Source organism: Mustela nigripes, chromosome 13 (assembly GCF_022355385.1).
Source record: "Mustela nigripes isolate SB6536 chromosome 13, MUSNIG.SB6536, whole genome shotgun sequence".
In the NCBI taxonomy this organism is placed as follows: domain Eukaryota; kingdom Metazoa; phylum Chordata; class Mammalia; order Carnivora; family Mustelidae; genus Mustela; species Mustela nigripes.
The window spans coordinates 4,169,772-4,183,445 of NC_081569.1; the positions used below are offsets into that span (position 1 = coordinate 4,169,772).

At 51.8% G+C, this 13,674-nt stretch overlaps 1 protein-coding gene across 14 annotated transcripts in view; it reads left to right on the plus strand.

The window, feature by feature from the left end:
• Window positions 1-13,674, plus strand: part of CPEB1 (cytoplasmic polyadenylation element binding protein 1) — a 104,086-nt gene that overhangs the window by 88,161 nt on the left and 2,251 nt on the right. For 12 of the 14 annotated variants that reach the window (XM_059371507.1, XM_059371498.1, XM_059371492.1 and 9 more), the window contains 8 exons: window positions 2,723-2,949; window positions 4,694-4,946; window positions 6,821-6,934; window positions 7,253-7,357; window positions 8,221-8,357; window positions 10,821-11,019; window positions 12,296-12,390; window positions 12,920-13,000. In XM_059371507.1, the coding sequence (XP_059227490.1) occupies window positions 2,723-2,949; window positions 4,694-4,946; window positions 6,821-6,934; window positions 7,253-7,357; window positions 8,221-8,357; window positions 10,821-11,019; window positions 12,296-12,390; window positions 12,920-13,000 (1,211 nt within the window). The remainder of the gene's footprint in view (window positions 1-2,722; window positions 2,950-4,693; window positions 4,947-6,820; window positions 6,935-7,252; window positions 7,358-8,220; window positions 8,358-10,820; window positions 11,020-12,295; window positions 12,391-12,919; window positions 13,001-13,674) is intronic. The other 2 variants (XM_059371495.1, XM_059371496.1) reach the window with 1 other exon arrangement.

The window sequence follows — 13,674 nt, forward strand, 5'->3', positions numbered from 1 at the left end:
TGTCAGCCCACGGCTGGTCACTGTCCTTCGTCTTGCCATCCTCAAAGCCCAGTGTTCGCCATCCCAGCCCCTCCTGTTTCTTCTGTCTGCCCCTTCGTTCCTCTTGCAGCTGTCAGCACACTGAAATGGCTGGCTTGCGTCTGCATCCTCTGTGCTGACCTGCTTCTGTCCTTCACCTGCACCGTGTGACCCGTCTTTCGCCTCCCCTGGAGCTCTTGTCCCAGTTCCTCCTTCACAGCCCTGCATGGGTCCTGTGTGGAGAGAGTGGCCCGTCGAGCGTAGACACAGTCTCTCAGCTGGGCCCCCGGGTGCAGGGGGCCATCCTGCCAGCCACCTCTGCTGCTCCCCTCATACCGTCACCATGAAGTCTGTGCACCTGAACTTGGTTTTTGAAGCTGTGTATGATGTGGTTGCTCCCTTGTTACTCAGCGCCTACGCTTACTTCTGTAGCATGTGGGGGGATATGTGGCCTCTGGGGCGCTGGGTCCAGGTTCAGGCTGGTGCGGACGAGCTGCTGTTCTCATGGATCTTTTATGCCAGGCTTTGCAGCACCAGGAAGGAGCTCCAGTAAGTCGGCAACCCACTGCCTTCTCAGGGCATGAGCTCAGGGGCTTGGATTTTGTGCTGCGGGGACGCAGGTTCTTGTCAGGAGTGTTTGAGAAGTTTGATAAGGGTTATTTCTGGTGGATGTCAGAATCCAGCATTGAGAGACACATGTTAAACAGCTATGGGCTGTGCTTAGGAATGGATTACAAAGGCCTTAGTTAAAAGAATGTTTTCTTAAAAACAAAGTGATAAACTAACAGACTCCTTGCTGTAGCTGGTGCAGTTCCCACCCCCTCCCCCCACCCCCCGCACACACATGTGTCCGATCGGCTAGAATGAGGTTGGCCGAGCGCATTCCGTGGTGGCTGCCACGTGGAGGGACTGAAACGCTCTTCCACATGGTAGGAATGGAGAGTAGCACCTCTGCTTGGGACTGGGGTGGCCGTTTTCTGGTGAATCTAGGATATATTTACCAGCATAACACACACACACACACACACACACACACACACATCCACGGTATCCCCTGTGCTTGGAAAGTTGAAGATCCGCCCACCTTATCTTCATCTTCAGGCTGCAGGAGAGTGGGCTGGTCTCCTCTGGCACACGTGTTCTGTCGTGAATGGCGTGTGTGCGAGCGGCCTTGAAAGTGTGCTTTCGCTTGGCCTCTGTCTCAGGAGAGGCTTCTGCCTGTCGCCTGGGATGCAGCACAGCCCGAAGCTGGCATTCAACTCTGGCCACCTGTGTGTCACTCGGTGACCTGGGTTGGGAAGCTGGGCACGGCCACCACTTACTGAGCCTCTGCACCACACACACACATGTGCACTTACACATACAGACACGGGTGCACATAAACACACACAGGGACTCTGCACACAGACACAAATGTGCGTGCACACACTGAAGCATGCATCCACCCAGACACACACACAGATAGGTGTGTGCACACAACCCACCCCACACACACACATAGACACATGCAGTGGTGCACACACGCTTCCCCCCCACCACCACCACCACACACAGACGTCCACACACACACTCGCTGACACAGACACACATGACTTTGGCTTCACCTCACAGCCATTTGGAGGTGGACACTTTCCTCTGTCTTTAGATGGAAACAGTATCAGATGAACGCTTCTTCCTCGGCTTCATACCACCATGCTCCATGGCAAAGCCCTTTTATTCTTTATCCTCGTGGGTAAAAGACACATTTTCCTTTGGATTCCTTATGTCTTCAAGGCTGAGGGTGGAAGGACGTCGTCCCCTTCTTCCACTTCACCTCCCTCCTCTCTTCTTGCTTTGGTTCACTCTTTCTTGACATTTGGTATTTAAATATTTACTGCGCGCTGGGCACTGTTCTGCTGAGCACTGTCCATCTGCTGTCTCAATTCTCGAGCCCGCCTGACAAGCTATGAAATAGTTGATATTCCACTCAAGATGTTATGAGAAAACGGCGACTCCACGAGCCTCACTGAGCACACAGCCGCGAGAGGCAGTGTCGGACCTAGGGTTCCAGCCTGGTTTGTCTTAATCCAGAGTTGGCTTACACTCACTGTCCTTTTGCTCCCGTCCTCAGTGTCTGAAGTTCAGGGGTGAATAGGAGAGAGTCTGTAGAGGCAAGAACTTTGCACGAGGGAGGTTTGCAGAAGAGATGGTGTGCTCCTTTTGAACCAGACTTATGGGGTGTGACATGAAATTCTGTAATGTAGCTAGATACTGTTAGAAAGGTGGGAATTCTTCGAATAAACACGTTGGCAGGCAGTGAGGAAGGAGTGTGGTTTGGGCTTTCTAGCTGTGCTGAAGGTGTCTCTTGTGGCAGCAAGACATGTGTATCCAGCGTTAATAGCAGCTATGACCAGGGTTCCTGCCAGCACAGTTTCCCAAATACTGGCACTGACCCTTAAGTCTGGGTGGCAGGGAGCACGTCTGCTGCTGCTGCTGCAGCAAGAACTTTGGTCTTCAGAAAGCCGTCCTGGAGCTGCTTCTTATGGGGCCATGGTTGGTGTTGGGACGTCATTCTGCTCATTGCACTCTCCCCGTGGTTCTGCCATGCTTTTGCGGTGGTGCCTTTGTGTATCTTCTCAGGCGGCTGTGCAGAGAAAGGGAAGGACTGCTGTTTGGGAAGAAAACTAAGAGGTCATGAGATGTCTTTATTTTTTTTTCTTCCTAGTACTGAGCATGCTTCATAACCCACTCAGCAACGTCCTGGGGAAACCCCCCTTGAGCTTCCTGCCTCTGGACCCCCTTGGATCTGACTTGGTGGACAAGTTCCCAGCACCGTCAGTTAGAGGATCCCGCCTGGACACCCGGCCCATCTTGGACTCCCGTTCTAGCAGTCCCTCTGACTCAGACACCAGTGGCTTCAGTTCTGGATCAGATCATCTCTCAGATTTGATTGTACGTAGCTTGTCAGGGAGTGAGGTGGGCAGGGCCAGTGAGCCTGCTGTGAGAAGCGTGTCCACCAGAGTGCCGGCGGGAGGTGGAATGACGGAATCCGAGGAGGCCACGGGGAATGTGCTGAGAACCTTCCTCCTCCATGGAGGAGATGATGCCGTGTATGCTCACTGAGCGGTACATTTCAGGACCCAAGCAGTAGACTCTCCTCTTACAAGTTACTTCAAGCACTTTGAGAAATAGTTAATTTCAAAAGTTAATATGGGAGTCCTGCACTGTTCTCTTTCTTGACCTGCTTGGTGGTTTTCTTTAGCCTTGAAACAGTATGTTTACATACCTTGACATATATTCTTTCAAAATTTCTAAGTGAAGATTTTACAGATCACACATTAGTAATTATCAGAGCCTGGATTTTAATCCAGATCAGACTGACTGGAGCTCCTCTGTTCTTACTGACCTGTGTCACCTCTCCGAGTGAGGCCGTGACGAATCTGTGAACTGTTGCCTCAGAGTTAACTCGTGACCACACGCCCCTTGTGCACAGCAGTGTGTGATGGGAGCGGCACCTGCGCTGAGGAGGATTGGCGGGTGGATTAGACTAGACAAAAGATGTGGGCGGGGCAAGTACATACATGGGAATGGCAGGGAGAAATCATCCTCAAATCAAATACAATTTCAGGTGCCTTCTGCACCCGACTTTCTCTGCTGCCGCTCCCCCTCACCAACTCACAGCTGAGAGCATGCGATGGCTGCTCTTCCTACCCTCTTGTCTGTATCCAGGACTGGTAGTGCTGGACATAGTTAGTTTCCCATCCATCCTGTGACCTTTTAGCACCTGCCTGGTCTCCTGTCAGCCTGTCCTAGAATACGAAAGCTGGCATTGGTGTTCTACTGCCTGTTGGTTTTATCCGTTTAGGCCGTGTTTCCAGAACAGCGACCAGCAGCAGGTCCCTTTGATTGTCTGGGCTGTAGTTGACTCCCCTGTAAAATGGGGTTAGATGCTTCTGGTTCTGCCTGTGCTGATTCGGATGGGCTCAGCCTTGGAAATTTACCACAAAACTGGCTTCGATATTTTGGGATTTTGTTGAAAGAATTCTCTCAGATACCCAACCCCAAGGGTTATTTGATGAAGGGTTGTGGGCAGACAGCTCACGGCAGAGGGAAATAGAGGCAGTATTTGAACTTCCAGGAAACATTCTGAACAATTAGTTTGTGTGTTTTTTGATAATGTATCGTTTTTACCCACTTAAGTTAGTAAAATATAGAACCTTGACACAAGCTTATAGTGGAATCCACAATCTCATATATTTCTGACAGAAAGCAGAACTTCCTAGAAAGCATTTTGTCATTTTATCTCTAGGAATTGGACCAAAAAAAAAATAAAAAGCTACACAAAGCAAGAAGCTATACCTTAAAATTTATATTTATAATCCTGAAAACTTGGAATGCGTCTAAATATTAAACAGTAGGGGAATAGGTTAGTGAAATGTAGCTTGTTCCCTAAGTAGATTATCATAAATTAATTAAAAATGATTGTGAAGACTGCCTGGGAATATGAAAAAAAAAAGTGGAAAAAAGGATTTGTTTAAATTTTAGTGTAAGGACAACTAATAAAACATGCATAGGAAGACAATGCATAAGAGAAAATACCAGAGCTAAATGGTATAATTTCCAAGTAGATTATGATTATTACTTTTATAACAAAACTGTCCTTTAAAAACTCGCATCTTCCTCTTTCCTCCCCTAGTCAAGTCTTCGTATTTCCCCTCCCCTGCCCTTCCTGTCTCTGACGGGCGGTGGTCCCAGAGATCCTTTAAAGATGGGGGTTGCGTCCCGGATGGACCAAGAGCAAGCTGCTCTCGCTGCTGTCAGCCCGTCCCCAACCAGTGCATCCAAGAGATGGCCAGGGGCTTCTGTGTGGCCATCCTGGGACCTCCTGGAAGCTCCCAAAGACCCCTTCAGCATCGAGAGAGAGGCCAGGCTGCACCGGCAAGCTGCAGGTGAGTGTGGCCATGGCCATGCCTGGGGCCTGGGGCCTGGTTCTGGGCACACCGAGTAAGTGACCCTAGTTCACACACTGCTGAACTGTCTCTGGTCCGTTCCGTGGAGTAAGCGCTAGTGGGACAAATTCCAGAACATCTCTAAGGCCGAGCAGAGAGGAAAGAGGCTGTGCCCATATGGGGTTGGACCCACCTCTCTGTTGTGCTCTCCCATGGAGACTGGCTGTGTACGGGCATTGCTTTGGTTCTTTCACGGGTGGGTTGTGTTCAGGAGAAACCCTGGAAGCAATGTCCAGGATTGTGTCTACCTCTCCCCTTTCTAATTCAGAGATGGGTCAGACACAACCCATGCTGGAGCTTTCTTCCCTGAGGCTTTCTGACTGGTCTCTTCAGGGATGTACTGTGGGGTAGGTGGTCCTTGGGTCAGCCTCTAAGGTAAGGGATGTCCTGGTCTCTCAGGAATGTTTAGGTTTTATCATTACATTTTCTTAAACACATATGGAATCTGTTCCTCATCTTATTACCAGTACTTGGAAGTTAAGGAGTCTTGGTAAGTTGTCAAAGCTCTAGGGAGATACACTGATCGCTCTCCTAAGGTTCTGGAGTTGAAGACTGAGTGAATATTCAGTGTCTCCATCCATTTGTCTCTGTAGGCTTCAGTTTGTCCATCTTTCCCATCACAGAGCTGGACCTGATCTCATTCTCCCCTGCTGTTTCTGCCACCTTGTTCGCTTAGTGGTTTTGGCAACCCATGTTTGTACTAGTGCCATTGTTTGCCTATGAAATGACATTACCTTGCTTTTGGATGAGGCCATTATATTGATTTATGTTTTTGTTTGCGAAATATTGCTGATGGTACCCAAGTTCTTGGCATAGCATCACATCGGGCCTGTGCCTTTTAAGGAATGAGCTTCCATGTCGTTGTCCTGGATGGACGTGATGGTTGGCTTCATTGGCTGGCTGCCCTAGGGCTGAAGGACTAAAATGGGTCAGTCCCCACTGATCTGGAAAGGAACAGACTGAGATGGGCTAAAGGCCAAGCTGGTCGCCAAGAACAGAGAGGCCTCTAGAAGTTTCCAGAACAGGCCAACCAGAAGATGGTTTCTACTCTGTACAGCGAGAGGGGTTCCTTAACGAGCTGTTTGAGTCAGGGAAATGTCACAGTGGGTTTAGAAAGACTTGCATTTGGTATAAATAGGAAGCGGGGTGTTTGGGGGGGGGGAATCTATTATCTCACAGCATTGGCATCAAGGATGGCCTAGTGTCTGTTCAGGTGCCGTGAAGCTCGCTCTGGCAGTGATAGGACATGGTTCTGAGGAGGGGAACAATGGAGACATTCTCATCTCGTTGGGCTGCTCCTGCCAGTTTTTATTGGCTGTGTCCTGACTTCTGTGACTGAGTTCAGAGTGAAGACTGGGAAACAGTAGTGTATGTTCTTCATTCGAACATCCGGGGAGAAGGCCAGTTTGGATCAGTAAGCATATAGGACATTGTAAACAGAATTGCTTTGTTGATGTTAGAGTAAGTAGAAATTAGTATTGTAAGCCATGACTAGATAAAACAGCTTTGTGGTTAGCTTATCAGTCACATGTTTGAAAATCGCTTGGGTTGTGATCATTTCACCCTACACATCTGCTTTGCTCTTCCTCTGTGTTCTAGTGGCAACAGAATTAGTGATTTAGAGTTGTCCTACCAGGCTGACTGGTTTGATGAGTTGTGAGGTTTCTTGTCTTTCAGAATACTCATGGATGTCCTCCCAGGCAGCCAGGCTGGGACTGTGGCCTGTCTTGTTCTTCCTGGATAAGTTCATCCCAGAAAAGAACAGTGACTGTGTTGATCCTCTGACCCATTTCTCTCTTTGTTGTCTACCAAAGCTGTGAATGAAGCCACCTGTACCTGGAGTGGCCAGCTTCCTCCCCGGAACTACAAGAACCCCATCTACTCTTGCAAGGTGTTCCTAGGAGGTGTTCCTTGGGATATTACGGAAGGTGAGCTGCCTCTGAAACCCGCTGCTTTGAGCACTGAAGGTGGGCCTTGTCTCAAGAACCTTAAATTTGGACTTGAGGCCAGGGCTGAAGCAGGGCCCGAGCTCAGGGTATTAGGAATAAGTGAGGGCAGGGGTGCATTTTATGGACCATGTATTGCTTCTGTGTCTGGTGCTTACACTTGTCACCGGAGACCCAGGGTCAATTCTGAGTTGTTTGTAAGGGAGACAAGTCTGGGAGAAGAGCACTGGTGGTCCTGTGCTGCACTGTCCCGGGGTGGGGGGTTATCAGTTTCTGCCATTCTTTTCCATCTTCTTGCAGCTGGATTGGTTAACACCTTCCGTGTTTTTGGCTCTCTGAGTGTGGAGTGGCCTGGTAAGGATGGCAAGCACCCCCGGTGTCCTCCCAAAGGTAATATGCCTAAAGGTAATACAGACATGGTAGGAGCTTTTTTTTTCCCCTCCCTAGTATGCAATTGCACTGAGGGATGCTGGGCTGGCCCAGCTGCATGCTGGTAATATGGTTTGGGCACTCCAGGGCACAGAACTTTCAGCTGTTGGCACTCCTCTCCAACTCAGCACACGCCTTCTGCTTCCTTGAGCTCACGTCCCGTCTGTCCACACTTCCTTACACTGCAGTCGGGGCTGCTTGTGAGTCTTGTTGTGGGCAACTTCCTTGTGCGCTTCCCTCCAAACCTGAACCCCGGCAGCTACTTTCCTCTCTAACTGAGGCATTCGAAAAGCTTTCCTTTGCCTGCCTTTCTTGCCCAGTTACATTGTTGCCTGACCTAATTCTGAGATCCCTTTGGAGTTGGCAGGAATGAGGACCAAGCATCTGATTCCTTACTGGTCTGAAACGAGATCCCCTCCCTGTAGAAAGGTGCTATTTTCACTCTGCCCCGTCTCCACCGAAAGTGTTCCAATGAACCGAACCAGTGCTCTAACTAGGCTTTTAAAGCAATACGCCCTGGCCCCGGCAGACTGGCCACAGACCTGTCACCCTCCCTGCCCCAGGGCAGCCTGGCTTTGCTGACTGGAACGTGTTGTGTGCTCAGGGATGAAGATCCATATGGTTATGATGAGATCCTGTGTCCCACCTTGTCCTTTCCCTCCCTTGGGTGGGAGACAGTATGCTTCTCCCTCCCTCGGCCCCGCCACCCGACCTGGCAAGTGCTTCTGTTCAGAAAGACATTCCGGGAGTAGGACGGACATGTATCTTACACACGAGGCCATTTCTCTTGGAAGAAACCCCAGGGATGTTAATGCTGTTCCTCCTTTCGTTGGAAATAGGGTATGTGTATCTGGTCTTCGAACTAGAGAAGTCTGTCCGGGCCTTGCTTCAGGCGTGCTCCCATGACCCGCTGAGCCCAGATGGTCTGAGTGAATATTATTTTAAGATGTCCAGCCGAAGGATGCGCTGCAAGGAGGTGAGTGGGCACGGCGTCCTCTCTGGGCTGGGTGCGTGGCGCGCGAGGCAGTGCGTTTCATGGGGCAGGCGGCCCCACGAACTGTGGGAGAGCTTTCCTCCCGTGCTACAGTAAGGACAGCAAGATGCTCTGTTACAGTAGAAAAGCAACCAACCTCCGGACCTTGTTGGCTGGCATATGTGTGCTCCTGCCTGTGGAGATCAGACTCCGTCCCAGCCCTTTTCCCAGCCAACAGCTCTGTCCCAAACATCTGGTCTTAGAAATGAAATAGAAAACAGCAGCTTTCTGTACTTGGAATTAACTGCTGATCTATAGCTCTTTCTCCCTAGTCCTGCCCTCAGGCTGTGCCTCCTGACCTCCCAGCCCGTGGTGGGTGAACTTCTCCTTAGCCCACATCATCCACGGAGAACCTCTTGGCCAGTGGTCAAAAGAAGTTTTGTGTTCAGATCAATGTTGTCGTTTTAAAAATCTGGTTCCAGAGAACATCACTTCTGCGATACTGGACTAGATATTTAATATATCTGAACCTTCATTTCCCCATTTATAAAATGGGACATGCAATGGTTATTGTAGTAAAAAAACGAGCAGTTGCCAGGGTTGCTAGAGGAGGGAGGGAGGGAGGTGTAGGTGGAGCACTGGGGGTTTGTAGCTCCCCGGGACCACTCCGGCTGGCACCCCAGTGGGGGGCTCCTATCATCACATGCTTGTCAGAATTCCCAGGATGTGCAGCAGGCACCGAGAGTAAGCCCTAAGGTAAAGCATGGACTTCAGGGGTGATGCTGTATTGGCGCAGGTTCCCTGATCGTGGGGCAGGCTGTTCCAACCGGGGGAGCTGTGCACGCATCGGAGCAGGGACAACGTGGGAGCTCTGCTCCCAGCTCATTTCTCTGTGGACTGGAAACTGCTCTAGGAAATAAAGTCAGTTAAAATCTGTAGGGTGAAGGGGGAAAAGCACTATTGAGCTGGTCACATTGGATTTAAAATAAAATAATCCAAGTAACAAGCCTGGCTCTTTATAGCTGTTTCCTCATGTGAATTCACACTCTTAGTGGCACAGTAAGCTGGTCTTGGGGGCTGCCCTTTCTTGCTGTGTGGGGCTTGTGCAGCTCCCCAACCTTGTTACACTCCAGGACTTGGTTAACCCGCTCCATCATCCCTGTCCCCTGCTTTCATGGTGAGGGGCTGCCATGGCCATCCTACAGGCCCCTGGCCTGGCTCAGTGCCCCTGCTGGCCCCTATCTCCTGTCCCCACGTCTTCACCTTGCAATCGGTCTATGATGTGCTGACTCGAGGCTGTCCTGGTTCTTCTTCCTCTCAGACTCTCCTCTCCTGTGTCCCCTCCCCACCACCAGGGCATCGGTACTGGACTCTCTTCTCTTCTTTCCTTGTCACTTCAGTCCGTCCCTCCTGTGGCTCTGCTCCACCCCCTTCTCCAGCCTCATGTCCTCCCTTCTCATGGCCCTTCTTGGGGATGTCCTGTAATCCTAGATTCTTGCACCCAGTGTAAGACAATGCTCGGGAAGCTTGCTGGCCCCTGGGATGTTGGCCAGGACGTGATACTTCTCCCCATGAGGGTGGGAAAAGCAACGTGGCCTTTTTCATCTTCCCCTGAAATGAGCTTTCCCTGGTAACTGGCGTCAGGTGCTCATCCCAGGGTCTTCTCGGCCTGGACCCCCTCAGCCCCAACTCTTCAGTCTCCCACCAGGCAGATGGTCTGACTTGTGCGGCCTCCTCTGTCAGAGAATCCTCTTGGTCTTGGCCTGTTCTATGCCCAGTGTCCCCTGGACCTCTAGGTCCTCTCAGCTGTAGCTTCTGTCTCCGATCTCTTCCCGTTTTGAGACTTTCTGGTGTTGTCATTGTTGGATCTTCATGAACCAACTTTCCAAAAACACCAGTTTTCTGTCGGCGCACTTCCTCATCGGGTACTCTGCCTGCCGTGCCAGATTTTGTTCTAGGCTCAGGGGACTCATGGGGCAAAGGGCACTGCTCCTGCTGTGCCGTGACACTGCCCTGTGAGCTGTCCACCCTGCCTGTCTCCAGTCACTCCCACTGCCCCCCTGGCACACGCTTGCTCACGCACACATTGGGCAGTGGCCGTCTCCTAGCGGGGCCTTGAGCGTCCCCACCCTCTGTCCTTCCAGCTCGTCTCCTTCAGTCTCGGAGTCCTTCCTGCGCCAAGGACGTGCTCTGTGCTCTCGGTGGCTCTGTGCTCCTCTGCTGGAACCACAGCCTAGTGCTTGCTCTCCAGGATGAGCGGCTGCTGTTCCACTTGTTTTCCCCACTTGGGACAATAGACTGCGTGACACCCAGCTGTGGTTGGGGTGAGGTGGCTGCTGAGCGCCTGTGTACCTGGGCCTGGGCAGTACACCCGCGCCCCCGCTGCTGGGCACGTGCCTCGCGGCACGACAGCCTGTCTCTCTCTGGCTCCCTGCCAGGGCTCACACACCTCTGGGTGGTTTCCAGGTACAGGTGATCCCCTGGGTCTTGGCTGACAGCAACTTTGTCCGGAGCCCATCTCAGAGACTCGACCCCAGCAGGACGGTGTTTGTCGGCGCTCTGCATGGGATGCTCAACGCCGAGGCCCTGGCAGCCATCCTGAACGACCTGTTTGGTGGAGTGGTGTACGCTGGCATTGACACAGATAAGCACAAGTATCCCATTGGTGAGTGTCCCACTTGTGTGGGACAGCTTGGTGGCCCCTGGGACCTTGCTAGACCGAGACCGTAATTCTTCCCACGGGAGCCGAGAGGGAGGCCTGGCCCGGGTCTGCAGGTCAACATCCACCAGCAGCACAGCGTCATTGTCTAGATAAGCCGTCGGTACCGCTCCTTGCACCCTCCGCTGTCCCACCGCTGCCCACGAAAGGGGAGAAAGTGGTAGGAGACCACAGGAGGTGACGGGGAGACCAGAACTTTGGAAGCTGAGTTCATAGCCAAACCAGTTTGCATCAGCAACAACGATTCATCAAAAGGCCGGGACCTCCCTGAACGTGACTGTTTTTCAAATTAAGAGTTCTTGAAAAGTGGCCTTGTCTCTAGGGTCAGAGACCAGATCGGGTTGAAGGACAAGGCCGGGTGACTCAGGCAGCAGAGTGTATTCATGGCCTATGCTGTCCTCACTGAAGGAAGTCTGTGGCCCTCACTGCTGGGTGTTTGGTCAGTCCCCTGAGAAAGGAGGTTCATTCCTCAGCCATAGCAGAATAATCTTGGTGGTGGGGTTTGGAGGTGGAGCAGGGCCTGACCTGTGTGATCAAGGCAGGGCGAACCGGCCTCCCCAGGTGCTTACTCTGCCTGCCCACCCTGAGTCTGGTCGGGAAGGAGTTCCGTGTAGGGCTGCACTGCAGGCTGGGAACAGGGACCAGAGAGGCTGCAGGGCAGAGGTGGAACAGGGGCACGAGAGGCTGCAGGGCAGAGGCAGCATTGGGCAGGAGGAGTCTTCTTCTGGCTTCCCTGCTGCATCTCTGGAGGGCCTCTAGGCCAGGAGGGGTTTGCCTGCTGCTGTCCCTTCGGAGGGGTGTTCTCTCTGTGTCTTGGATCCCAGTGTTGACCCTGCCTGTGCATCTGTGTGCACCCCACCAGTCTCTGCCTGCCCCCATCTCCGTCAGCAGATCCTTCCCGGTTCCTGAGTGATTTGTGCCCCCGTGGTCCACGGAACTACACCATTTGATAAACGGGGTTGCTGAATGCTTGAAATATGCCTAGTGCCACGTGTTCAAATGATAATATTTGGGATATATTGGGTGTAATTAATTATATTATAAAAATTGATTCCACCACTTTCTTTTTACTTCAGTGTGGCTGCTTGAAGACTTAAAATTACATAAGTGTCTTATATATGTTTGTCTGACAGCCCTGCTCTAGAGCCAGGGTTTCCTGAGTGTTGACAAATAGCATTTGGTAGAATTTGGCTAGAAGGTAGATTTGTTCTCTTGTTCCTAGGGTCTGGCCGTGTGACTTTCAATAACCAACGCAGTTACCTGAAAGCAGTCAGCGCTGCTTTTGTGGAGATCAAAACCACCAAGTTTACCAAGAAGGTGAATGCGCCAGTCTGTACCCTTACTCTGGGTCTTCACTACCCAGGGCAAGCCTGGGCCTGGAGCCGGTCCCAGCTGGGGGTGTGCAGGGAGCCCCGTGAGGCTGGGGTTGGGCATGGCCAGGCGGTGGCAGGCTCAGGAGGGAGGGGAGCTGGGAACTTTGAGCCGCTTCAGCATGGGAGGGGTCTCCGCTCACCGGCAGTTTGACGGGCGTTGCTCGGGCAGCCTGGCTTCCCGTTCTCCAACCTGATGTGTATCCTCTGAACACATCTTTTGCCGGGTGATGGATTGCTGGCACTAATGTGCCCAGAAACCCGTGCCGACGTGGTGATGGATGTTGGAGCCCGCCAACCTGGCCTTGTGTGTGCGCATCTGTCCTCGATGGACTCTGGGCTCTGCCCATAATTCTCCCCTTTAAAAACGAGACCTCCTGCATTCCCGTGTATACCCCAGTAACGTCCCCTCTCTCCTGGCCCATCTGGCCTCCTGGTGAGAAGAGTGCTCATTCTCCTCTTTTCGCATTGTGTAGGTTCAGATTGACCCCTACCTAGAGGATTCTCTGTGTCATATCTGCAGTTCTCAGCCTGGTCCTTTCTTCTGTCGAGATCAGGTGAGTCCCCAGGGTAACGGTGATGTCTAGGAAGTCCCTGCCCTCAATTAAAAATTGTCATGCCGCGTTTCTCCCTAGAAGGTTGGTGCTCTTGGGGTTGTCTACGAAAGCATGAAGGAGGCAGCAGTCATGTTCCCTGATGGTCAGACCAGGGAAACAGGTCCTTGGGAAACTTTGTTGAGTCTTGATACCCTGCCCTTCCCCTTGCTGGTGGCATGACCACCAACAGGATGTCTTTGTGGGTGAAAGGAACCTGGGTAGGTATGGTTAGCAGCACCTGTGAGCCAGGCACAGTAGTTCTTTTTTTTTTTTTTTTTTTTTTTTTTTTAAGGTTTGTTTATTTATTTGTCAGAGAGAGAGAAAGAGAGAGAACACACAAGCAGGGGGAGCAGCAGGCAGAGGGGGAAGCAGGCTCCCCACCGAGCAAGGAGCCACACTCAGGACTCGATCCCAGGACTCTGGGATCACACCCAGGTGTCCCTGGGCACAGTAGTTCGAATCAGGCCTTTCTCCACTGGTCATCCCCTCCTTGAGGACCCCTTCTTCACTTGTGAGCCTCCAGACTCCAGATATTTGTACCTGGTTTCTCTCCACAATTGTCAGAAGTGGGGAGCTTTCTGTTGAATGTTCCTGGGTGGCAGGGAGGAGGGCTCTGGGTGTGTTTGGGCAGTGCT